Consider the following 27,240-nt stretch of genomic DNA (forward strand, 5'->3'; position numbering starts at 1 on the left):
TCTGCGGCTATTGTGCGCGCGCATGTCTCCAGATAAAACGGAATATCGTAAATAATATCAATAATACAATATTTACTACTTAAACCGCGCCGTGGTAGGTACCCTACGTATGTATAGATAGACAGTTCATATGTTTGTTTGTGGAATTTTACAGAATAATTAGGCGGTCTTTAGGAATATTTTTCTACATCTAAATATTGGGAAAGTTACGATATTAAGTAGGTCCTAAATTAATCAAAATAGTTCTATGTAGACAAGTGATTAGAGATTAATTAAAGAAGGGAAAACTAAGGCAGAGAGTAGACTAAAATACCACACCTAAATGCAAAGGAAATATGACGAACCTTCCTTTAAGAACCCTTAAACAAAAAAAAAACCCACTTTGTTATGCACTCTAAATTAAAACTTTTAAACAATAGGTGGAACTGATCATTGGCTCTCAGCTCCATCTCGTTAGAGGGTGATTCTTTTTTTTCGTGCATATTACGCGTCCAGCCTAAAAAGCTTAATTTACTAACTGAATACCTATGTTTTTTATACAGGAAATCAAAAGTTATAAAGTTAGGCTTCTATGCATGTAATATTTACTGATGAAAGTAACCTAATTAACAAAATATAAATTAAAAACATAATTAATTCTCATTTCCTTCGGTGTCCATATGCTATCGTCCTAGATATACTTGTATTTTATTCAAAAGTATCATTATTAATTATGAATAAGTAACCGTACTAAAAAACTACATTAAAAAGTACAACTTTTTCATCTACATAAACAAAGCTAGCTCCGCGATTTTATATTTTTTTTATTTCATAAATGTTTCTCATTTTTTTTTGTCATTACCATCGGGTTGGACGGATCTATGAATTATACTCTGCGTATTGCCCTTAACGTTGATACACCGACAACACACCCCGCGCACATCCCTCAGTCGGCCAGTAAACGTCTCAGCAGGTGCACGCATGCTTGTGATAATAAAATATGTTCGTGTAAAGTTGCGCAGGAGGTGATTATTCTGGAATTGTTCTCTCTCCTATCGTTGCCATAATTAAGTAAGTATTTATGACTTAGGGCTGATTTTTCAATCGCCAGATAACTTCTATCTGAGGAATATTTTTGACGTTTTGACAGCTTTTGTATGGAAAATATGTCAAACCGCCATATTTATTCCTCAGATAGAAGTTAACTGATGATTGAAAAATCAGCCCTAAGTTTATTATGTTACTAATTATAGATTCTAATAATAACCTTCGATTACTAAAGTATTTAAGATTTCCGTAAGTTTGATATCCTATGATATAAATTGAAAAAAGGATTGAAACCTCATTACCTTCTTCCTCACCACCTTCGTTTACCCTCGTTTTTTTTAGCGATGGTAATGAGATTAAAACGATGGTATTTAGAATCTATAAATACTTTAATTGCAATTTGTGCTTCATTTTTGTTTTTAATATAATTATAAGTAATTTTAATTACGTTATAAATTACTTTTGATAAACTTGTGAATCTACTTACGTGTAAGGTATTTATTTTCGCAGAGGACCAAGAATTAAGAATGCCGAGAAAAACTAAACACAAACGAGGGCACGATAGACTTCAAAAGAAAAAAAAATATGCAGCAATTAAGGCAGGTCCTGAAAAGTATAAAGAAGATCAGTGTTCGAAAGGGCCGCAGTCACCGAAAGTCAAAAAATTATCTGATATTAATGTGACTGATTGGGAAAACAGAAAATTTTATGTTGATATAAAGGAACCCGTTGACAAAAATTTTCAGACCGATTTAGGGAAATTTATCATGTCCAATAGCGAACCAGAGCATGATACCAAAGAAAATGTAGAAGGAGTATAGGTACGCAAAGAGAGAAATTCAAAATTTTTGTGATGATGATTCCGATGAACATATTTTCTAATACTTTGAGTTATTTTAATTCATTCGTTTTTGATATCATATTTTCGAGATATTTTTTTAAAAGTATATAATTACATTGCGAGAAGTCTAATTTTAGTTTTGTAGTCTGATTCTTAGGTTATCTTGCCCTATTCCCAATTTTATTTGGGGTCGGCGCAATATGTCTTCTGCTTTTTTGTGTCATCTGTCAGACAATTTATCCATCTTTTCTTAGGTCCTCCTCTTCTTCTCCATCCATCTACATTTATACCTAGCACATACTTTGTTGCATGCGTATCATCTCTCCTCATTACATGCCCATACCATGACAACCTTCTTACTTCTCATCTTTTCTGTAACTGGCGCTACTTTCAGACTTCCTCTAATGTAACCATTCCTCACTTTATATCAATTCTTGTCACACCACACATCCATCTCAACTTTCTCATTTCTGCTACATGTACTGTCTTCTCATCCCCCTTTTTCAGTGGCCAACACTCAGATTCACCCTTGTTCTTAAAAAACTATTGCACCACTCGTCTGGTATTGTTTCCTCTTGCAAACACTTATTGAAGAATAAAGTCAGCCATTTCCATCCATCCATCTTTAATACCTTCCACACTTTCACTCGTATTCCACCTGGCCCTAACGCTTTTCCATATTATACCTACTAATTCTTAGCTTATAGAAGAAAAATAAAAGCTTCTGATTTTTGTCTCATTATTCTCAAAGATTATGATTATTGTGTAGAAAAATAAGTAAAAAATTAAAAAAGACAAGAAAAATACCCATCATAAGTATCCGATCATTTAGAAGTCTAATTTTAATTTCTTTATTTAGTTTATTGAATATAAAAATAAATCTTTCTTATCCAAGTTTATATCAGTCGATTTTTTTCATTTTCATAACCTTAACTTCTCGATTTTCCTCTGGAAACTAAACAAAATCATTACCATCGTTGAAGTTCTCATTACCATCTCACTCCGAAAAGTTAACATAATTGTAATTCCATTGTTTTCTATCAAAGGAAGGTAGAAACTACACAAAGTTGAAGGATTACCTATATTTTGACGATATTAGAAAAAAAAAACAAAGTTATTTGACAATAATTTGAAATTTCTAAATATCACAGAATTTGCACGAACTACGCGAAACACCCTAGACTGGAAGCCGATCTCAACAAACTAGAGCCTCTGGGAAAACGCTAGTGATGGGGCGGCACTATTTAAAAGCATAGAGTTCAACTTTGAAAGCTTCACAAGAAAACCCCAGAATCAGAACTAAAGTATTCCTATGAATCTGTAATAAAACACGTAACCTATGAGATAACTTATCACCATTGTCGTCTCAATGAAACTGCGAACATACCTCCAAGCCACGGCATTTTCAACTTTATTGTCTGATGATTAAGGGTGAGAGTATTCGCAGGGTTGTGAATGTAAGGTTTATTAAGGGCGAGGACCTCTGGTTTTCTTCCAAAGGATATTATTAATAGACTGTCGGGGAAGTATTTCTGTTTTCGCCGACCAGAGTCTCATAATTCATTATAATTGTGAATAATTGCTCGATAGTTCGCATGTACTGGCGTTTAATTCAATAAGGTTCATTGATTGAGTATTTTTAATTTAATACTGATAGCGGTTTTTTCAATGGAAGTGTAGCTGAGTTGTTAATGACATGTTGGACCTTACTTGTATTTATCTTCTTCGTATCTATACTTGATATTACGAAGCTGAAGAGTTTGTTTGTTGGTTGCTTGGACACGCTAATCTCGGGAATTCCCGGACCGATCACCGAAAAGAAAGAACAAGACCCTATTTATTGAGCAAGGATATAAGCTGCTTTATAAGGATATATAAGGATATAGGCTGCTTTTAACCAGACACACATCAAAGTAGCTTTCACGGAACGCGAGTGAAACTGCTGGTAGTATTACTATAACTACGCCTTTTCTGTCATGTGACTATTCTGGTATAGGTCGGGCTATTTTTGAAACAAGGGGTCAACCGTTTTAGTTGGTAGTCCGTTGAAGGCTACACGGGTGATTTCGACCTCACAATTATAGTGTTTGTCATTATTTAGTTACGGTGGACTTCTATATTCGTTGACTTGTGATTAGAGATTGGATTTTGAAATTAGGTTCATTTAATTATGTCTATCAAAACCATGGATAGATTGGTGATACTAACCTGCTGTTAGCTAATAAACAGAAATCTAGTGGTTACATTGTGTATGAATCACGTGATGAAACTTTATCTATCACTGGCATTTATCTTATAATTTAACATCGTGAAACATACATACCTACATTGTCGATGTTTACTTACCTAACATTATATATACTTTCTCCTACGACGTCGTCCTGACACGTAATTTGTTGTTGGTCCTAAGATGCTCCCCTGTGGAACACCATGATGATAGGAACTATAAGTATTCATTATTACTTTCAATGACTATATTGATATTTTTACGAGATAAAGAAATGGTTTTTATAGATATTTGATACACTTTTTTGGTTAAAATATGGAAATTGTGTAAACTTAAACATGGGTTGATTCATGAAATGCTTTAGTAACATTTAGGAATAACTCATAAGGGCGCAATAAGGGCGATTAATGCTGTTGAGAATTTTTTTCAAGATTCAGGTGTACATATTTTTGCATTTTAACTTAAAATGAGCTTCTAGAAAAGTTTACTAAACTCCTAGCTTTGTCAACATGGATGATACAGGGGGGTGAAATAGCCGCGAAAAGCTTCGAGAAAAGGATGGTACGGCCGTGCCCGCTTTGCTCGAGTCTTGGCTGCTTGGCTTGTCTTGGCTTAGATTCAACCAACTTTGTTACATTTTGCTCCCTTACCAATATTTTAGATGCGTTTTGATATTTAGGCATGCAAATATGCAAATGCATATAATCTAGTTATCTTTGTACCACACACCGCGTCTTATTCTGTGCCGCGAACACTCGGCATCATAAATCTCAGCAATCAATTTAATTCAATAACTAAAGCTATTAATAAAACAACAGATAATAGCAATACGTTTATTATGTATCTCAACAGAACTTATAATAACTTAGTGCTTACAACATTATTGTACCATATTTACATATTTGCTTCTACAAACTAGTAAAGACTTTAATAGCTTGACTTAGAACGAATACTTAATATAATTTAAGCTAAGGGTAAGGGTAAGGGTAAAGGGTGTTCAGATTTACAACATATATCGGAAAAATATAATTAAAGTTTGGTCATACATGAAATTAAAACTGAAAGTGATCATATATTTTGAAAACGAGGAAATGGATAAAATAGTACAAGATGTTAGGAGAGTCTTAAATCATGATGAAGATAGAGGTAGTTTTGTTTAAGAGTATGTGCACACAGATCTTTACAATTTAAAGATATAAGATACCACCTTCAATATTAAGAGTGCACACTAATGTAAAGCTTATTGTAGACATCGATTCAAAAATTGCATTATTTTAACAAAATATAACAACATAATTTGTACAATATTTATAAAGCACATAATTTCTTCGATCAACACGATAGCGCTATACACATTTTTTTTCTAAATCTACTTATTCTCGATTTTAATTTCGAACTTACTTTTTCTATATACGTTTACTAATAAGGCATCATTTGTTCCATAAAATCTTTAAAACAACTGTTTTGAAAGAAAAAAAAACAATAATTATTCGAAAGCTGAAAACTTGTAAGACAAACATTTGCAAATGCGATATTGTGTGAGATAAAGATTAGATCAGTTAGAAATATCGTGATAAAGTTCTCACACTATGTCCACAAAAGGTTAATAATTAATTTCAATTTGTACCATTAAATTCCTACCAAATCGTTCACATTAATCTTCAATCACTTCAGAAACTAACACTGCTTCACTGGGTAATTCTAATCGTACAACAAAAGTTCCAACTTCAAACTTATTCTGGAACATTCCTTCACTTAAAATATGCTAAACTTTCTCTTCTGGCATTTGTAGAGGAAGGCTGGCGTCTTCTGGTTTCCTGCCAGCAGCTGCAGCAGCTGCAGCTTGTAAGGCCCTTCTGTGTCTCTTCTTGGTTCGTTCTTTATGGAAGAAGAGCCTTAGATAGTGGCAGGGGAAGACGACGCATTCTCCCGCCGGTTCCTCTGCATCAATGTAAACTCCTCGTACGATGACTGAGTTGGAGCAGTTGAGGAGTATGAGGAGTGTTAAGCTGACGATGTGAGAACACCAGTTGCTGAGTTTTGGTGTTTCTGTAACAGATAAAGTTGAATTTTTAGTCAAGTAAAGGTAAGAGTAGGTGAAAGTGAAAACACAAATCTGGAAAACCATTTTGGAATAATTGCAAATGGAAGTAAAGTAACATTTAACATTGTGAGTGTTTTCTTGCATTTGGCAAAAATAACCAACCTGAATGTTTTAGAGCTTTTTCGAATCAACCCACTACAAGAATAATAGTCAATGCGACATATGGACAAATGAAAACCTTTAGCTACAGGGACTCCTTACTCCTTACCTACTAATTGCCTATCAGTCCATAAATCAGACTAACCGAACAAACTCTAAACTCTCAACTTACCCGGAAAGAAGTAAATATCCAGCAGCCCCCATACACCCCGCCACACGTTGACAGTGGCGACGAAGGAGACCAGGTGGTAGACATCAGCCAGCAGCAGCCGCGGCGCCCCGTGGAGCCTGGCCGCAGACCAGCGCACTGGGGCTTGCAGTGCGAAGGTCACTATGACTACTGCGTAGCCTACTATCTGTTGGTAGAAAGAAAAAGTTTGGTTAGGTTGAAGGTTGGCAGAAAGGGATGCTAAAATGGTGACGTGGTAAGCTTGTCTACAGGAGCAAAAAAATTGTTCTGAACATTTCCGAAATTGATAGTACTCTTTGAGAAAGTATTCTGAGGTAGAACCTAGTGTCTAACGAATCAAGAATTAATTGTATAATGAGACTATATAATCAATCATCAATCGCAACAAAAAACACACCGCTTGTACACAGAAAATAATCTCAGAAAGTTCAACACCGATTTAAGATTTGTTCTGTCTCATGAATGTTTTATAATCTTAATCATTGCTGGCTTCATACAATGCTTTATCAGCAGAAGTGGCATTATGTAAGTAAATGGTATTATGAGAAGAAGCAAGCTAATCTAAAGCTCAGTTGCATTGCCTCAACAGAAGTCCAAACTTATAAAAAAAACTGGATCAATCCAGTTATAAAGTCTCTAAATCCCGACAATCAACCAAAACATTTATGAACTCTGGCGCCTGTGTTAAGCCTCAGTACACACTTCCTAGTCGCATCATAAAAGTTATAAAACTCATGACGTGACTCCTATCCCTTATTACGGGCTTAAAACAAAGCTTAGTCAATAAAATTTTAGTATTTGCAAATATAGCTTTAAATAGTCTCTCTGATAAGAATGGAAATACCCAATGAAGAGCGATGAGAGATAGTTTTGTCAATAAGGAACTTTATTTATAAACTAGTTCTAATGTTTGTGTAAATATATTATTGTCGTTTACAATGTTTTCTAGCTTTCGCTTTTCAAACTAAGTGTTAAAGTTCGTTACTTGTGTTTGAAATCTACCTAACCTTACTTAAATTCGAAAATTACTCTGTTGATCCTTATTTCACCCCAAAACCACAAGACACACACAAAACTTCTAAAGCGGTTTAAATGAAAAACAGTCTCATTACAGCCTAAGAAAGTACATAGGATACTTTTTATGCGGGTGCAGGCAGTTCCTTCGAGACGCAGATGGGACAAGTAACCTTCAATTCATGGAAGTTGCTAGCTCATTTGTTACCGTCTCAATAACCCCGACAAATAAAGGAACCATTAACTAATTATTAATTTGTTGATTCTTCACGATAACAACATATTCAATCACGTTATTGTGTCCATTTGAATACAAATATGACAATACACTAAAATTCTTATCGTTCTGGAAAACTACTAAACGTGTCCAGTCTATTGGCCTGTATTTGGTGCGGATACACAATCAGGGACATTCGAGACATTTACCGATGTTATTATAAAAACACGGCATTTGTTAAATTTGGGGGATTTTGAAGATAAACTGCCTATCTCCACAACCCAGTTAACTGGGCAATAGTCTTTTCTTGGTAAGACTGGTTGTCAGACTTTCAGGCTTTTGACGACCCGTCGGACCACTTAAAGTGCCTTCTAAAACACGGAGGAATTGGTCATAACCACCTTAGACACCTATCCGCGGACAGATCGCCAAGCATTGCTTAACGTTGCGATCGACCGTTTTTACGCTAAAAATATTCTAAGGTCTTAAATTCGTTCATGTTTATCTTCATCCCTGATTACCTTGAGTTCCAGGACCTTGTGAGGTCACTCGAGGAAAACATTTGCATCAAGTGTTGTGCCATTATGCTCACTTTAAACTAATTTCATAAAATGAAGCTCAATGCTCAATCTTCGTAAGGAAATTGCATATTATCTGATGATGCGCTCATCTCATCATTGTCCATCATTTAATAAAACTTTTAGAATTTCTGAGAAGGTATATAACATATTTTGCTTATAGTAAGCTCAAAGTCCCTACTCATGATCGTGAAAGTAACTCTGTCCATCCATTTGTCCGTGTGTGAGAAGTAGATCCCTCGAGATGGGTAAAATAGCTAGTAGTTTATAAACTTTCAAATTCATTCATTGGAGAGCTTTCTCTTCAAAAATGACGATTCGCTTTCGAATAGTTATCTATAAGTACGAAAAATGTCCTACGATCAATACAACTTATTAACTCTAGCTAATCAGTATTCCTATTCATAAGGAGTCTCAGTCGCGCATGATAGGTACACCTTAAGTACAATGACGTCTCATTCCTAAAAATAGTCCGGAAAAAGCATTTATCCAATTTACTGCAAGTGCAAATTGTGCTCAGTTTCAGGAACTTCCAATGAAGTCAACAGTTAAGTAGCTGTTTACTGATGATGCGTGTATTTCTGTGGCTCTGACCACGTGCTGGGTTTCAATGTCACCGTCATGATATTGAACGGAGTTGGCGTAAACTTGGTAATGGTCTTGAACGTAATGGAGTGCACCTGCGCTGTTTATGTTCTTTGAAGGTGTTAACTGCGGTTTTACTCATGTCCAAAGGGAACTGCAACCGGGTTTGAAGTAGCCTATGTCTTTTCACACGCTTTAGGTTTAGTCTAGACCATCTGCGTACCAAATACTTAAACTACTACTATCTGCGTACTTTAGACGGGAAAGGGCAATAGACGGGTAGACAAAATCATGATTTCAATTAAATGTATTTGACCACTTGATATAAATATACTCAGACCCACCAAGCAATGGGCCATCAAGCACTACACATCAACTGATTTGCAAGAATTGTCCATATATTACTAAGCTGACATACATTATTTATTAACGCGATGGGCAGCTAAGCTAACCAAAAGTAAACATTCCTTTATTAGGGTATCTGTACTGGGTCTTCTAAATTTTACGGTGTGGAACCTCAATGTGGATTACGAGACAGTAAGAATAATTCCACAATTTTAGGTTGGATTGTAGGTCTAAAAAATTGAAAGTCTACCAATTCTTCAGAACTTCCAACCAAAAGAGCAGTCCCACAAATCTGCAAATAGCCGCATTTGTTTACAATAGTATCCATACTTAGTAGTGAGTTTGTTCAATAACAACACGCGACTAGGGGACAAGACGAGTGAGAGGAAGCCCCAATTGCGTGCCCAAGTGGTCACTGACTCAGTGCCGCGTAATATACCTATATGCGGAAAATGTACCAGGACAGTGGACCACTGTTGTTTCTGGTTTTACATTTTCTTGAATATGAGCTATTTCCTTAATTGTAAGGAAGAGTCCGTTTTTTCGAACGCGCTGACTTTATGAACTAGAGGACCAATTAAAAAAAAATCTTTTGGTGTTTGATAGCCAAGGTCCCCAAGAGACGTACCTAGTTGAGATCGCTGACGAAAGCTAGTTTTAGCTAAAGTTGTAAAATGTTTACTAGACTTTTCAGTACAGATAGAAATGATGAGGCAAACTCAGCAACAAAGCAATTTCGGCCAACCAAGGACTCGAACCCTAGATCTCGTGCACTGCAGTCACGCTTGTTACGACTCCGACGGGTCCTGAACATGGATAGCTTGACTTTGACGATGTTATATTGTGACTAAGATCGTAATCGATATCTAAAATAATAATCATATTGAATATATTGATATTTTCTTTCTTTGCAATAACGAATCAACTCCATGCCTAAAGATTTTGGTCACTCATAAGTGGGTGTGAGTACATAAAAGATTTTGATGAATCAAGAGTGGGCGTGGCTTACTTTTATAATTGACGAAATGGACCAATCAGATTTGTCGAAATACATATAAACTTTCCGTCATGATAAACAAGGAGATAATTCTTTAGGCTCAATTTAAACAAATACATTATTTACATTTATAATCTTACGCATGCCTGTTTCTTTTATTGCAAGTTTATTTAGGTTTAATTATGTTAAATATTTGAAGTTTTATTTTAAGCCGTGTTTGCGGACTTATTTTTTATTGATGGATTATGAAATTGTACACAATATGTCATGTGGGTAGGATTAACACTTTTACTGCGGTAAGCATGAAAATCATTTACCTAAAAGCCCACTGAATGTAGGTACAAAGATTATTATATAAGTGACATATTAATTTTAGGCTAGATTTTTGGTATTTACTAAGCTAAAAAAAGTCATAAGGAAATAACAAGGCCGGTTTTTTTTGACGTAGTTATTTTAGTCATAGAGCTACCTAGTTCTTTGTCCATCTACTCTAAGCGCTCTCTAACAGCCTTTTCACACTGGTAGATTTTCCCGGGCGTACGAACCGCACGATGTTGCTCGGTTTTTCCGCTTGGGAAATCCGCGGTTGAAAATTTTGTAAGACTCATTTATTTTTCATTAAAAGCTTAGTTAGATAAGCTTATTAACTTATTAAGCGCTTAGTTCGGAAATAAGGTAGGTATGCTACTTAGAATTATATGGAAATGCGCAGTTTTCCTTTCTAATATGCTAAGCCAAATAAAACTATAAACATTTTAAGATAAGGTGTTATAAAAATAATAGTTGCTATGACATGATGTACGCATATTACACAACATTGCTTAAACCTAATTATGTATCAACTAAAGAGTGTCATGGTTACATATTTTTGGGGTAGAATTTATTCCTGCGATTTATTCCTGAAAACTATTTCAGGAACATGGAATTATGGCGCCTAAAAAGGCGTACTTATCACTTTTGGACTAATTTACAGCTTTTTCAGACCAGCGAATTTTCCGAGTGACACCGCTTTTTTCTCACACTGTGACAGTATGAAAAAAATAACAACCCCTTTTCTAAGCACCGTTTTCGTCTAGAGACAATAAACTTATCAATTTTAATGATGTGATTTTAAACTTAGGAACGATTTATATAAATAAGTACATAAATCTTTCCAAAAACCCTTTGGGCTAAATATGTTTCACGATCATCATGACTTATCCCTACTTCATCACAAACTCACAATTAACTTTACCTCTTCATAATATCAGTATAGACTATACCTATCTACATTCATAAGAGCTCCTCTTCACATACTTTTACTGTAATCTACGGTTTTACTGTATGTTAGCATGGCGGTCAGTAGGTATTAAAAATATGTCGTAAACAGGAACTTTGATTAGGTATCTAAAACTTACCAATGAAGTCCAACACGATTTGCTCTTATCGTCAGGATAGAGGAAGATATCCAGCAGGGCCCAGGATCCTCTCCACACGAAGACCACGAGCGACCCCACCACCGTCACGGAGAATATGCAGTCCAAGATGTACAGCATCGTCTCTCGGCTGTTCTGTAAATAATAGCTGAAGTTACATAGCTGTATGGGGTGGTGATGAAGTTATCATAATATGTTTAGGCTTTTACAGATGGACTCAGTTTTCAGTAAAGACACACTGGCGAATTTTCTGAATGTGTTTTCCGCTCGGTGTTTCCGCGAGGCATCGTCCTTACGAATCAAGCAATGTCGCTCGATTTTTCTCAATCGGTGAAGCCAGAGTGAAAATAATCTAATGCTACCAAAAAAGTATTTAAGGTGTGGTAGGTGCTGTTAAATTACTGTCCATGAAATGTATGTATATTCATTTATTTTTTATTTAAAGGTTTCGTAACACGGGTGTCTGTCTGTAATACATACCAATCTGTAATTCCAAAACAAGTAATCAGGTAAAACGATAAGAGTAAGATCCAGAAATTAAAGGACAAAAGTTTCGTAAAAGGTATCCGAGCATTAAATAACAACGAACAATCCTTTAAACGTCTGTGACGCCCAGCTTAACCTTGATCTCCAACAAACCTAACCAGCCTCAACAACTGAACAACAATACAACGACAACAACACTTATCTAACAAAGAAGAGCCTAGTAACACAAATAGCATTAAATCTTAATCAGAACTGACCGCTTGCCATTCGACCGTCGATTCAGATATAATAGAAAAATGTGTGACAATCAGAGGTGCTATTGCGGTGTTAGGCGGGCTCCAGATGTAACGTTTCTTTGCTTTTATTACACGAACAGAATAAATGAAGACAAGGAGGCTAGAATGCAATACAAAACACACACGTACGATACGAAACAAACCGGCAAGAATGCCAAGAATGTCAGCATGCAACCGGCTGATATCTTCGGTAAGAACGTTACACCGGGCCGGAGTGAACCTAGAACTGTACCTACTTGCTAGAACGGTAAGAAAAGAAAAAACGCTATGTCTGAAGACAACTTTAGACTGTGTTATGCGATAGACTTGCTTGGTTCAATTCATACACAATGGTCTACTTCTAGAGTTATCGTGCAGTTAATGAATAACTCACTTCTGGAATCTTTGTAATAGAGCAACTCCTTCTAGCCATTGGCTTAGGCAGAATGGTTCTAAACTAGCTTCCGCCACTAATTTCACAGTTCTCCATGCACTCAAATCATTGATAAAAGTAGATAAATTGAGTCTGTAACCTTTCACAATAAGAGGGGTTTCGTTTTTTTCATCTAGAGTTTTGATTTTCCACAGCCGAAACGATCAGTCAAGCATATTCACTCCCAAAAGTAGAAGCATTCATAAATGATAATTATATAAGTAATATACTCCTATTATCTACTAAAGATTCTCAGTAGTTCCTTGCACATAAGTCTTCGGCTTGATATTTCCAGCTTAATCCAGTAAAAGTACCTTAATCTAAGCGTCATCATAAGCCTATAGCAGTCCACTGCTGGACATAGGCCTCTCCAAGTGCACGCCACTGAGATCGATTTTCGGCTGCTCGCATCCAGCTCCTGCCAGCCGTCTTGCGCAAGTCATCACTCCACCGTGCCTGAGGACGTCCTACACTACGTTTGCCGAGGCATGGTCTCCACTCTAGAACTCGTTTACCCCAACGGTTATCGGTTCTTCGGCTAATATGGCCAGCCCACTGCCACTTCAGCTTGCTGATTCGGTGGGCTATGTCGATGACTTTGGTTCTCTGACGGATTACCTCATTTCTGATGCGATCCCTCAGAGAAATGCCAAGCATAGCTCTTTCCATAGCCCGCTAAGCCCGCTGAGCCCGCCGACTTTAAACTTGTGGACCAGCCGTACCGACAGTGTCCACGTTTCGGCTCCGTAAGTCATGACAGGTAGGACGCAATCTAAGCGTAGGTAGATCTGATTACAGCATTAAGCAATAGTACATTGTTAAAATAGTGAGTTGGATCAGCTTTTTTATTTTAAGCATAATCAATCATCATCAGCGAATTTGACATCTCACTACACAATAAATATAATTACTTACCGAGCATTGTGGTCAACATAGGACATGGTCAAGATGGTACAGATTTCAGACCCTGAATACAGGTTTTGTCAAGCTATTTCCTTTTTGTCATTATTCGAACCTATGTATGTACGCCCATTCGCAAGGCTGTAATCTGTACGCTACTTTATTACTAAGTACGTCATTTAACAATGTCAGATAGGATTGCAACTTTCTTTTCACACAATAATAATCATCGATTAATAAATGGTTACGTGAAAAACATGAAAACTGTAAAGACACTGAAATTAAAATGCTTTTGCAATTTCAGTAAATTCCAAGAGTTGAGCATTAAAAACTATTTTAGAGTTGAAACCAGAATTACTCTTCTATTCACTTGACTTTAACAGATTCTGATATATAGCGTAGAAGTTTAGAGAACATTAGACATAAAGTTATTCAAACGCTTCAAAAGCAAAACCACAGTAATTACCAAGTACCGTATAAAAGTGTTGGCAACACAGTAATACATCACAATACACAGTACATACGTTTACCGCGTTTATTATTGTTGAACTAAGATTGTGAACAATAAACTAATCTCAGTAATAAACTGTGTTGGTAAACATCAGCTGATGCTCAGTACCAACGCTTTGTGCTCGTTATAATAGATCTCTTTATCTCGATAAATACTTGGAAACATCACTCGCAAGAAATTTTTCAAGAAATGAATGAGATATAAGGACTGCTTTTTGTCTACAATTCGATTTTTTTAGGAAAAAGAAATACAAATGAACATTAGACAGTATGTCCAATTTGAAATCAAACTCTTAAATAAAAATAAATCTCTTGCTCGGCAGCTACAAACATGTAATGTAACATTTTTATATTCTAACGAAGGGAGAGTTTGAATATTAGAAGCGAGGGTTTGAATATACACATGACACGATAATTTATGAAGGGCCTTGAGTAGGTAAACACTCTTTGCTTAATCAGCCTTATTCCTTATTTTTCTACATTAAGAGACAACAAAAGAATTGGCATACGAAAATTGCACGACTTTTCATAAGTGAATATTAAGATACTCCATAAAATCTACACTTTAGATCGTACTTTGTTTTCTGTATATTCTTCCTTTAAAATCACCTAAATAGCCTCGAGCACTAGATATAACAGCTACAAGTAGCAATGCACGCGGGAATGAATGAATGAGTGCTCAGCTGATCCTGTGTGTCAAGTACGTACTCCGCTAATCTGAGCTGTTTATTTGTACTGGAGTTTGATGAACCTTCTACAATTCTACAGGAAATCTTCACGAGATAGGAAATATGTGAACAATTGCCTGTATTGATAAGGAGTCCTAATGTGCAATTTTTGGGAGATTTTGCTAAGAGATCAGAGAAAATTGGAGAACCTTCACAATTACATAGGTATCTGTGTTGGTTACATTGTATGTTCATCACTTTACTAGTAGTAGGTTCCTAACTAGAAAGGAAATAGTAGGTCGTAAACCAGGCAGAGTTGTGTTTTTGCGAATATGGGTAAGTGGAACAAGGGGAGGAAAGATATAGTGTTTAACGGTAGTAACTACATTCAGACTATGTCCCGAGGAATTGTATCTTTTGGGACGAATTTTCCAGGTCTTAGAGCTTTTCATGCATTCTGAATGACACCAACCGTACGGAACATGGTGGGAACATCGAAATAGTCTTGCGGCGAGTCTACGGCGATGGCGAATGGTGCGGCGCAGATGTTCCGCAGCGCCCGCAGCGCCGCCAGCGACAACGCCGCCGCCGCTGTCGTCGAGATCAGAGTCCTGGCACTCGAGCCCGTGCACTCGTTCAGCAGGTTCCAGACCCCGCGCCAGGCGCCCACGCAGGCCACGCCGGCCACGCCCGTGCACAGCCGCGACACCACGTAGTACGTCAGCCGGCCCCGCTCCGGCCGCAGCCGCTTGCTCAGTTGCGTTTGGAACACGGAAAACAACAAGTCACAGCACAGTCCGAAGGCGGCACACGCGGCCGCGCTGCCCACGGGCTCCTCGGGCAGCACGTACAGGTCCATGAGCGTCCAGGTGGACTTCCAGTAGGTGACGACGGCCGGCGCCACCACGAGGCTGGCGAAGAGCGCGTCGGCGCAGGCCAGCAGCGCGGCGTGCGCGCGGCTGCCGCTGGCGAGCGTGTCGGCGAGGCCGGCGGTGCTTCCGCGCATGTCTGCTGAGTGCCGGAGCGCGCCCGAGTGACTCCCACCGGCACGAACGCGCCGACAGATTACTACTTGTAATTGCATTATCACCCGTCCCGCGCTCTGACGTACCCGTGTTTGCTCATGACTCGACGCTTGTGCGTATCATTCTACTACTGGCTAATGTCGATGCTTGATCATTTGCTACAGATAAAAGGTCTTTAACCAGCTTCCATAGTGCATCCAGGATATTTGCTGAGTGTGATGACGTTTGGTTCCTTGTTGCATAAACATCCTCATTTGATAAAACGGAAGCGGTATTAAAACACTGCGCCTTAAGTCCTTAAAGCAATTACGATTATCAGCAATTTTTTTAAGTGTGCCTTCGTCTTAAATTTCTCGTTACCATCAATCGATCATGTTATTATATTACTTGCCTAATTTGTTTACGGTCCTTTGACATGATATGTCCGGAGCCCGAAATATAATAGAGTTTAGGACAACATAATCTTATTGGCATCGATTATGGCTTGAAGGAAATCGTCACAAATCGTTGAATTTTTGCGCCAGTGTCCAAGATGTGCTCCATGTAGCTCTAGTTGATCATGTTCGATTTTCATTTCGAACATAAAAGCCTAAATTTTAATTGAGAAGAAACTTTACACATGATAAACGAAATAAAGTTTTTTATTACAACAATGAGATCCCCACTACCACACCTACATTGGACCATTCAAATTCGAACTACCTCTAAATTAAGAAACATGGAAACCTACCTACACAAACATGACACTTCACAAAAATCCTTGCATGACGTCACAATGGCTAAATCCAGTAAGGAATCCTACATCCTAATCTGAGTAACAAACCTATTACCTACGCCCTTGCGATCGTAGGGTGACCATGAATATAATAAGACAATCGGCCAACAAATCATATGAGCAGATAGGCAGACAAGTGCGTACTTCCTAACAGATTCGACTGTAATCACTAGGTAACTGTTGGTCACTGTAGCATTGACCGTTGATCTGTATATTAGTAGTCCTGGGATTTTAATGAAAATCATGGTTGATGTGTAAATGTGATGTGGTTTAGTTTTCATTTATCAGTAATGATTTTGATAATATGGTACACTTTCTTCATTAAGTGTAGTGACCTTTTGCAGTAAATATGTGTTTAAAGAGGTGCTATTTTGGGAAGGTTTACAAAGTTTCCAGATCTTAATATTTTTACTAGAGGTCAAAGTAAGTCTGTTGCTGACCAAACCAATCGAGAATTTGACTTTTTGTGGAATATGACATATAATGGCTCTTCTGCTCCCTTGGAAAGAATAATTACTAATCAGTTGGTCAAGATCATTGAAAAAAGTTCAAAAGTCTGGATGTCTGTTAAATTGGCAAAGATGAGATATTGATTGCTTAGTGTAACTGCTGTATAAGAAATACGGAATTCGTTAACACGTGAGGCAGATACCTACCTACTAATTGGTAATAGGCGAGGTAAGGCAAAAAATACTTACAGAAATATTAAACCTAGTAGTAAATATATAGGTGGGCTCCTTTCCATCGGTGACTAGGAAGTATGGCGACGCGAGCAGGTTGCGAGAAGCTCTCAGGACCGTGATGGATATGTAGCAGAATAACGTGATGCCTGCTATCAATATAGGCCTGTTAACAGAAATAAGAAACGGTTTTATTTACATAAATATTTACATCATTTTCATTTAGGTTTACAATACATATAATAAACTATCCCAGAAAAAAAACTTTAACTAAAATAATAAGAAAATATTTTTTTGTAAAACTAACGTAAGTTCCGTTCTTCTGATTTCGCGTGACCAAAAGGCTGGTTACAAAAGATAGGCATTGCCATTCAGTGTGGCAATGCTGCTAGATTTTTGGGCGAACTCCCGTTCGAAAAGGAGTCTTTTGATGATTTTTAGTTTTAGTGCGAATACCTCTTTCGAAACTAAAATAAAGAATATATTATGTAACATACAAAGAGACAAAAGAAAGTCCAAGATGTCGTCGCGTTTTTGAAAAATAGTTTTAAATTTCAAATAGTTTTGCAGTTAAGCAAATTATTGGTATCGATGACTAGCCATTTTCCCGTGGTTGGCCCACGTCCCGTGGGAACTGCTGCCCGTACTGGGATAAAATATTAGCTTCAGGAGTGAAAGAATTTTCAAATTATTTCAATAGTTTAGGGTACAAACAAACAAACAAAAAATTATTCCTTTTTGTTATATGAGTAAAGGTATATTGAAAAAGGTTTATGTTTTACTATTTGTCTTCACATGTGTTATGGGCATAAATATTCTGTTTTTATTCAATAACATACCTCTAAATGACTTATTGCCCACAAGTGTAATTTGTACGAAATAAATTGATAGGAAATTCTTCCTATTGTGACTAGTACCCAGTGGCAATAATAATTTATATAGGTTTATTCGGCCATATGTTATATGGTGACAATGTACAAATAATGTATGTTTTACATGGATACATAACTTATTATGACTATATCAATTTTGGTATTTAAATATCCACTTACTAAGTACAGTATTTAGACGACTCCCTTACTAAAGAGTTACATCATACTGAACCAATATTATAGAGAAGAATTTGTATTTTTGTTTGTTTGTAATGGATGAAGTCAAAAAAAACTTTGCCGCGGGGAAAAGGCAGTAAAACATAGTGCACCTATATAGCTAGCTAGCTGCCTAGCTAGCTGACGTTTCGTAAGAAATAAAAGCTTTTATCTTCTTTGATTAATTTTATCTACAAACCTATGAGGATCTTCAACATCAGGCGGGACAGCATCGACGCACATAGATATCGAGCAATCCACAGCCGCCGCGCCAATGCATAAAATTGCTCAGTATAAATATGTAGATGTAGACTCGAGAGATCACGCACTCTCGAGCGTACGATACCGGCGGCCCTAGTTTTATATGTAACTAACCGTTTTCCCGAAGTTTCACCCGCGTCCCGTGGACACTACTACCGGGATAACATATAGCCTATGTTACTCGCAGACAATGTAGCTTTCTAATGGCGAAAGAATTTTTAAATCGAACGAGTAGCTTTTGAGTTTATTCATTACAAACGAAGTTTTCCTCTTTATAATAGTAGTACCTATTACTACATAGTATAAAACAAAGTCGCTTTTTCTGTCCCTAAGTCCCTTTGAACGCTTAAATCATCAAAACTAAGATTTTCATGCGGTTTTTTAAAATAGATAGAGTGATTAGTGACTACAAACCTATGAGGATCTTCAACATCAGGTAACACAGCATCGACGCACATATCGAGCAATCCCCAGCCGCCGCGCCAATGCATAATATTGCTCAGAATAAATATGTAGGTGTAGACTCGAGAGATCACGCGCTCTCGGGCGTACGATACCGGGCCCCCGTCCGGGTTGCTCCAGGCACCCGCTGACCGGGATAGCAGTCTTGTTCTGAAAGAAATATGGTTGTTACTGTTTCAGTCTGAATAATCTAAATCCGAATTTCGAAAAGTGATGATTGACGGTCATTCCTTCTCAATGAGAGGTAGTTCTGTAGTGGGGCAAAGAAAAGGCTGATGATGATGAAGTTTCAGTGAATCTGCCTTAGATAAAATGTTTATTTACCTAGGTACTATTGATGCCTTATTATTTACTTGATTTTGTAGAGCAGTTGAACATGATAAACAATCAGTAATTTAAGAGTAGGTATAGCAACTACAGCCGATGTGAGGCAGAGTGAATTGCTCTAAGATTTTTCCGAGGTACAGAAAATCGGAAAATTCACTAAACGTCCAGATTATTTTAATATTGAAAAACTTCTTTCAGACGTCTGCAGTTATAACGTTTACAATACGAGAATTTTCTAAGATGCAACCTTTCAATAATCTTGTTACGGAGCTACGGGGCGATACACTGAAGTCTTCTGTAACCTTGAACGAGCTATGAACGAGTGAAGTTACATAAAATATCTTACATAATCTACATAATGTAAACAATATAATATATTGTTTGACTATAATCTCTGAAAACAGTACATAATAATGTTGTAAATCTAACCTCTGTATGAGAAAGTAATTTTTTGGTCACGCAAGACATTTATGGCGAGACGAAGACTATTACAGCCTTTTCAGACTGGTAGAATGAGCGAGCAAACAAGTGATAACAGCCGGTACAAGATGATGCTAAAAACCGCGCGATATAGTCTGTACGAACAGATGGTGTCGCTCAGATAAACCGTGCGGAAAATCCGGTAAGAATGGTTGGAAAAGGCTGTTATCGGCCGCCTAAATGATGCCTGAATATACGCCTAAATAGGCACCGGAGCCATTTTTAAGGTTATAAGGTTAAAAAGGAGATTTTTTCTTTATATCGCTGGCAACTCAAAACAGCCCGAAAAAAGCCCGTGTAACTGGGTTGAGGGGGTCAGATAGGGCAGTCGCTCCTTGTAAAGCACTGGTACTCAGCTACATCCTTTTAGACTGGAAGCCGACCCCAACATAGTTTGGGAATAAGGCTCGGAGGATGATGCTGGCATCTCAAAACAGCCGATCGTACGTTCTACCTAATTAATATCGTGTATTCTAGAAAATATCATACAGATAGGTACTAACCTGACAACTGCAAAACAGATATGTATAACGATCCCCAGCAGGAATATCTGCGCGAAAGGGAACAGTTGAGGCTTGAGCTCCATGAGGCCCCAAGTGCCTCGCCACACGCTCACCACGTGAGGAGCCACTACGAAGCACGAGAACACCGCGTCTCCTGGGAAGAAGTCAGGATAAGAGGATGATGGAGCAGCAAGAAAGGAAGCTTGAAATTTTGCAGGCATTAAATTCGGAAATTCCAGGTTTTTATTATATTTCTGTAAATCATAATCTTCTGTAAAAATGTTACTATGCCTTTTATCATTATAAATGCGAATGTTTGTAGGAAAGGATGTACCTATGTAGGTGCGGATTTTTGTTGGAACAATGGATTCTGATGAAACTTGTCTAGTTTTTACTGGTGCGGCAAGTGTTCCCTCGAGAAGCGGGTAAAATCACTGGCAGGACTAAATATTTCACTTTTCATTCAGTATACTTCTGTACTCCATTAATTAGGTAAGTCAAATACGTCATAGTAACCTATACCGTAGCTTGCTTCATCACAGCTGCAGTGATCGGCGGAGGAGGCACACGACTCCAGAGACAAGGCCTTCTCCAGCTTACGAGGACTTTTATCAGGCAGGAGAGAGTCCGATAAGTTTGGTGGCATCTGAAAGGATATGATAGATTATTTGTGACACACAGAAGTTCCCATTCAAATAAGAAAAGAAACGGTTTTTAATCAACATTGAACATTAAACAAATAAAGAAAGAAGAAGAAGGAATGAGGAGTTTTACTGAAGTTTTTAATAAAATTAGGTACCTAAATTTTAATTTTCATATATTTGAGGGACACTTTGGAAGTTATTTTTTTAAATATTTATAACACAACAGAAAATAAAAAAGACAAACATTGTGACAAAGAATGCAGACTTACATTCATATTTTTATCACTACAAAGAGAGGGTACAACTTGACATAATAAAAACTTTTTCGACTAAATCAATTGTCACCACTTTTTCACTCACATATATATATATATACAAATACTTTTCACTTCAAAACGAGTTTCTGAACAGTTTAGAAATAAACGTCAATAGCACTCGAAGCCTTTTCATACTTTGCATCGTGTGAGTGCATATCACGTATTTCAGTATGCACTTATGAATGCTTTGATTATGCAGATTTATACTTTAATCCCTAAGTACAGTAGATAATATTGTCAGGACATATTTTCTTTGTTGCAAACACTTAGATTAGAATGATAAAGAAGAAAATACTCATATTTATCGTGTATAAGCACACTACATTTTACAAATGTAGATATCTGACACTATTTCAAGTAATATACTTTTGAATCATCATCCTCCGAGCCTTTTTCCCAATCATGTTGGGGTCGGCTTCCAGTCTAACCGGATTCAGCTGAGTACCAGTGCTTTACAAGAAGCGACTGCCTACCTGACCTCCTCAACCCAGTTACCCGGGCAACCCGATACCCCTTGGTTAGACTGGTGTCAGACTTACTGGCTTCTGACTACCCGTAACGACTGCCAAGGATGTTCAATGACAGCCGGGACCTACAGTTTAACGTGCCTACAGTATACTTTTGAATATATAGGTAAAAAAGCTAAAATAAATCTCCCTAGCATCTTCCCTAACGCTAACATTAGATAGGAATGACTTTCACGAACATTCTATTGTTTGAATAGAACTACAAACTAATCGATTAATCAATTAAATTGTTTGGAAATTATTTTTTATCCCGAATTGTAAAATGCAAAAAAATATAGTAAAGCTTATTCGTGTGAAAGAGTAATAAACATAAAAGTGTCATAAAAAGCAGTCACTCATTTAAGAGTTTATGAGTTTAAGGGTTTATTTCGACGAAGAGATACAGACATTTTCTATCTAAGATCAGTAGGTGCATACAAATAAGATCAGTCTGAGGTGAAAATGAATGAATTAATTTAATTAAAATTTAAATTAATTAAATGAATTAATTTTAATCTAACGTGAATGTTTACCTGTTTTATTTTATGTATTCTTTAGAAATATTTTGTACCAGCCCTTTTCCCGCGGTTTCACCCGCGTCCCGTGGTAACTACTGCCCGTACCGGGATAAAATACAAGCTGTTGATTTGCATCCGTGCCATATTCAAGGAGGTAATTATGCTAATGATTTTCGACCCAAATCAATAAAAAAATCGGTACGTAATTTTTTTTCTTTAATTTTTTTTCGGAATTCCGTAAATGTCATTTAGCCTTATTTGAACTTGGCGCGTATGTTACTGGCGTTAAAACCGTGCTGCACCCTGACATAAACGCAAACACAAAGCATACGCAACGATCACTCATAAATTTCATTCATAAAATTGGATTACTTCGGAAATACCACGACATTACAATGACAAAAGAAGCAGTGCATATTGGTTATTTTCCGTCTACTGTAATTCCAATCGATTATTTACGTATTGTATGTCCTCCTCCTGAATTATGGCACAAATGCAAATCAACACCTTGTATAGCCTATGTTACTCGTGGATAATGTAGCTTTCGAATGGTGAAAGAATTTTTAAAAACGGTCCAGTAGTTTTTGAGCCTATTCATTACAACCAAACAAACAAACAAAGTTTTCCTCTTTATAATATTAGTATAGATAGCTTCGCCCACAAAATATATCGCCAGCCGTAGCCCGTAGCTCCGCAGCCTCGTAGCGTCGTAGTAAAAAATGTAGCTAGTGATTGTATTTTTTTTAGGAATCATGTTACGAAATTCTTTTAAGAGCAATAAAAATGAAATGAAATCTATATCTATATCTATACATATAATAGATCTGTAAAAAAACTGTGTCTGTACATTGAATATATTAAAAAAATAATAATTGGGTGGGGTTTAGAAACAGTAATGGAGCACAAATCCAAAAAAAAAATTCTGTCTGTATGTCTGTATGTCTGTATGTCTGTATGTCTGTATGTCTGTTTGTTTGTACACGCTAATCTTCCGAACTACTGAACGGATTTCAATGATTTTTTCTTTGTTGTATCAGTATTAAGCCTGGTCAACATATAGGCTATAATTTATCTTCGAAACTTGAAGACCTGATGCAGAACTCCAACAGACCAATAAAACTATAAGAGATACAAATATGGTGCCGTGGCAAAAATTGTTTCATTTGATGAGCATTTTCAGCTGAGATAATAAATTTTAAGATCTGGAACACCTGATGTGGAACCCCAAGAGCCCAGCTTCTCTGTACCATATAGAGGTATGACGTTTTAGCAAAAGTTGTTCAATCTGATAAGCACTCTCTGTTGACTTATAAAAATTGAAGATGTAAAACACCTGATGTGGAACTCCAGGAGCCCTGCTAGACTATATGAAGCATATGAAGATATGACGTTTTAGCAAAAGTGGTTCAATCTGATAAGCACTCTCTATTGACGCATTTTTCTTTTCTCTCTCACACAAACAAATAATAACGAAGATACAACAACGCTTGAATTTCGTGTTAAGTCACTGCTTAGTACAAATTTTACATACCTAGACGTGGCGTCACGAGCCCCCGCTCTCTAACTTTGTTGCGTTATATCTCATTATTATTTTGTATGTCTCTTCCAGACCTCGGGACTACAGAGTTCCGAATTTTTGGGAGGCAAACGTGGGGCCGAAGCCAACACGCTGAAGTCCTTTTGAGACAACTTTAATGAAATGGCGACACAAAACCGACGATTATCCCTTTATACACTATAGAAATGAATCCAAGGACAATCCCCGGTGGAGGTCGTTAAAAAAAAGACAATCCCCGGTTCTGTGCTAAACTATTGCTAACTATGGAGGAAAACTACTTGGGCTATTGTGATGGGATGTTAGTGGATGACAATGTTTTAGGTACATGTAAAAACGGCAGGTGGAGACTCGCCACCTCACTTACTGGGCCCCCGGGAACCAGTCACTGAATAGCAACAAGAGGGCAACAGGGACATGAGCGGCTGAAGGGTGAGGATAACTCGGCGGACTTTAAACGCAGATTACGCGCTCCCTGTGCTTACCATGAGGCACCTACCCTCCGAGCAAGGCTACTAATCCTGCTCTAGCGACGGCTCCACTCTGGACGGCCAAGCCAAGCCAGAGGCGTGAGACCTACCCCCGTCATGGTTCACTCCGACCGGCCGGAGATGGGGGACAGTATACACTCCCTGGAGAACTCAGTATATATAGCCCCGCGGGGTCGCTACTCCCCGTCATCAGCCTCAGATGTCCTGCGGTGCCTATATCTCATTATTATTGTCGTTATTATCGCAAGAGCCTTTGTCCCAATTATGTTAGGGTCGACTTCCAGTCACGATGCAACTGAGTACCAGTGTTTTACAAGGAGCGACTGCCTATCTGACCTCCACAACCCGGTTACCCGCTCAACCCAACACCCCTTGGTAAGACTTACTGGCTTCTGACTACCCATAACGACTGCCAAGAATGGAATGTTCAATGACAGTCGGAACCTACAGTTTAACATCCCCTCCAAATAACGGTCATTGGTATCCAAAATATACGTAGAAAGTACATACGAACTTAGAAAAGTTGCATTGGCAGGCACTTGCCAGACCTGGAATCAAAGACGCACGCTCATACTTAAGAGATTGGTTCTCTACCCACTAAACCACCACGACTTCCACTAAGTCACCACGACTTTGTCATCTATTTAATGTTTTTTTACGTAATATTTTTGCCACACACAACTTAAATGCGGACTAATTAGAATCACTACTTTTATCCCTATGTTCACGTCCATTGCGACTATTCAGATCTTTGATTTTGCTGACCCCGTAGTCGCTGGCATAAGGGACAGGATCCGCGTACGAAGTCGCGGGCAGAAGCTAGTAATAAATAAAGAGTAAGAAAAAAAAGTTTATCTTTATTATTTGTATGTATAAACTATCCTATGATTTTATGATGTTATTTTATTTACCTACTTAATAAAATTTATTCATAAGTTAGAAATCATAAATCTAGTATTTACGTAAACATAATTTTCTCATTTACATAAGTGATTTGCTTAGGTACTAAACAACATAACGAGTTCTTTATTATTATTAACTTTAACTCCGTAAATAAAACCAGTATGGAGTTTAATTATGATCGTGTATCAGTGATAAAACTTGATTTATTGTGTTTAGTCAAATTATACTCAAAAATACAGTTTTTTTAATACTTAACACAAGAAAAAAACCATGTGCTTAATTTAGCCACTCAACTCTTTTCGCGGATATTGTAAACTAACCATATACCTAAATTACTTCTGACTATGTATTGGTCTTTCCAATTAACGGACCCTTTAAAAAAAATACATTTACTAAAAAGCTACAGTAATAAAAAAACATTAATAAAAAATAATTATGCCAAAAAGAAAATAAACAATTAAAAAAACGGAATAAAACCTTACCCCATCATCGAGATCAATTTTCATTTTTTATAAATCGAACACAGCAACACACTATACGAATAAAAAAAATAAAAGGAATTTAAATTAAGTATGTCACTTTCGAAAATGGAACACTTCGGCGGGAACGACGCGATCGTCCGTGGACAGGCGCGCGAATATTATCTATGCCGGGTGTGATCGCAGATAAACAAAGTACCACAATCCAATATGAAGGCCACTGATCAAATAATTTCAGAGGGTTAATTACATCGAAAAGGAATTGATTAAATTGTGATTTTCCACGGCCTATCCTCTTAACGCTAATCTGCAAAGTAAATGATATCTACAAGTTAGTTAATTAAGACAGTACATCGTTCTATTTATAAAGATAATAATTAGGTTTTTTTACTGATTTCTGGATTTTACATATCTAATATTATAAAGTTTGTTTGTTAAAGGTTCCGAAACTACTGGAACGATTTGAAAAATTCTTTCGATCTGAAAAATTTCCCGAGTAACATAGGCATCATATCATACATTTTATCCGTTGATCAGTTCCTACGGGTGACACCGTGCAAAACAGCTAGTGCCTAATAATTTCATCTAAAGACAGTTCAACGTTCTATTTACAAAGATTTTTTACAGATTTCTGGAATTTGTAATAATGTTGGTTATATAGTTAACTTAAAAACAACTATTGTAATATAATGTAAAATAATTTATCGGATGCAACTAATTAGATGCCCACATTATATTTTATAATTAAGTCTAAATATTAAGATAATGAGTGAATGAGTTAAAAAGATAGAAAGTTCTAGTATTTGCTATTATCTCTTGCAATTAATGGGAAAATGGTTCAAGGATTATCAATACATAGATGTTTTAGGCTGTAGGTACTTCATCAGTACTTAATTCATGTTTACATAGAGCAACAAATAAATTATTTCGTACATTACATGCTATCTTATCCCGTGGAACCACGACTAATGGATCGTAGCATAGGTACAGGTTGTTTTTTTAAGTTCTATCATTTTCCTATACGTTACGGAGCCTTGTAATAATAGGTGTCGTAACTACTTACCTTAGTACTGAAGAATACTAGTTAAGTGGAAAACTGGCCTCGGCCCACATTACACGGAGCAGGAAAAGTAGTGGAAAAGTCTGCGGAATTATTATTCTAACATGGTATTCTTACCCATGGGCAAAATTATCGAAGGTACATCAACTCATTAGGATTTTATTTCAGTAGATCGTGTATTCCTTGTACGCATTAAAAATGTGTTAATTCTATTCAATGGCAATGTAAATTGGGTCATAGTAGTGATGCTTTAAAT

At 37.0% G+C, this 27,240-nt stretch overlaps 1 protein-coding gene across 3 annotated transcripts; it reads right to left on the reverse strand.

Moving 5' to 3' along the window:
* Window positions 1–4,913: 4,913 nt before the first annotated feature.
* On the reverse strand, window positions 4,914–26,068 carry LOC124629949. 3 transcript variants are annotated; one of them, XM_047163631.1, is made up of 8 exons: window positions 25,928–26,068; window positions 21,034–21,157; window positions 20,512–20,665; window positions 19,154–19,351; window positions 17,409–17,556; window positions 11,621–11,773; window positions 6,470–6,653; window positions 4,914–6,143 (listed from the first exon to the last, which is right to left on the reverse strand). In XM_047163631.1, the coding sequence occupies exons 1-8, from the start codon at window positions 25,949–25,951 to the stop codon at window positions 5,860–5,862; spliced, it is 1,269 nt and encodes a 422-aa protein (XP_047019587.1). In that variant the 5' UTR covers window positions 25,952–26,068; the 3' UTR covers window positions 4,914–5,859. The 3 variants fall into 3 exon arrangements, with proteins under 3 accessions (XP_047019587.1, XP_047019586.1, XP_047019588.1); XM_047163630.1 differs by having other exon boundaries at window positions 21,028–21,157; XM_047163632.1 differs by lacking the exons at window positions 17,409–17,556; window positions 19,154–19,351; window positions 20,512–20,665; window positions 21,034–21,157; window positions 25,928–26,068 and adding an exon at window positions 15,383–16,477.
* Window positions 26,069–27,240: the final 1,172 nt, after the last annotated feature.

This window comes from Helicoverpa zea, chromosome 4 (genome assembly GCF_022581195.2).
Source record: "Helicoverpa zea isolate HzStark_Cry1AcR chromosome 4, ilHelZeax1.1, whole genome shotgun sequence".
Lineage (NCBI taxonomy): Eukaryota > Metazoa > Arthropoda > Insecta > Lepidoptera > Noctuidae > Helicoverpa > Helicoverpa zea.

What these genes read in the sequence shown, in the direction of transcription:
- LOC124629949 (XM_047163630.1), bottom strand. Translation starts at nt 25,951, where the DNA reads ATGAAAATTGATCTCGATGATGGG. An exon ending in AATCGTGTTGGACTTCATTG is followed by an intron (nt 6,654 to 11,620) that starts GTAAGTTTTAGA and finishes TTCTACCAACAG; the next exon opens with ATAGTAGGCTACGCAGTAGT. An exon ending in GGATATTTACTTCTTTCCGG is followed by an intron (nt 6,144 to 6,469) that starts GTAAGTTGAGAG and finishes TATCTGTTACAG; the next exon opens with AAACACCAAAACTCAGCAAC.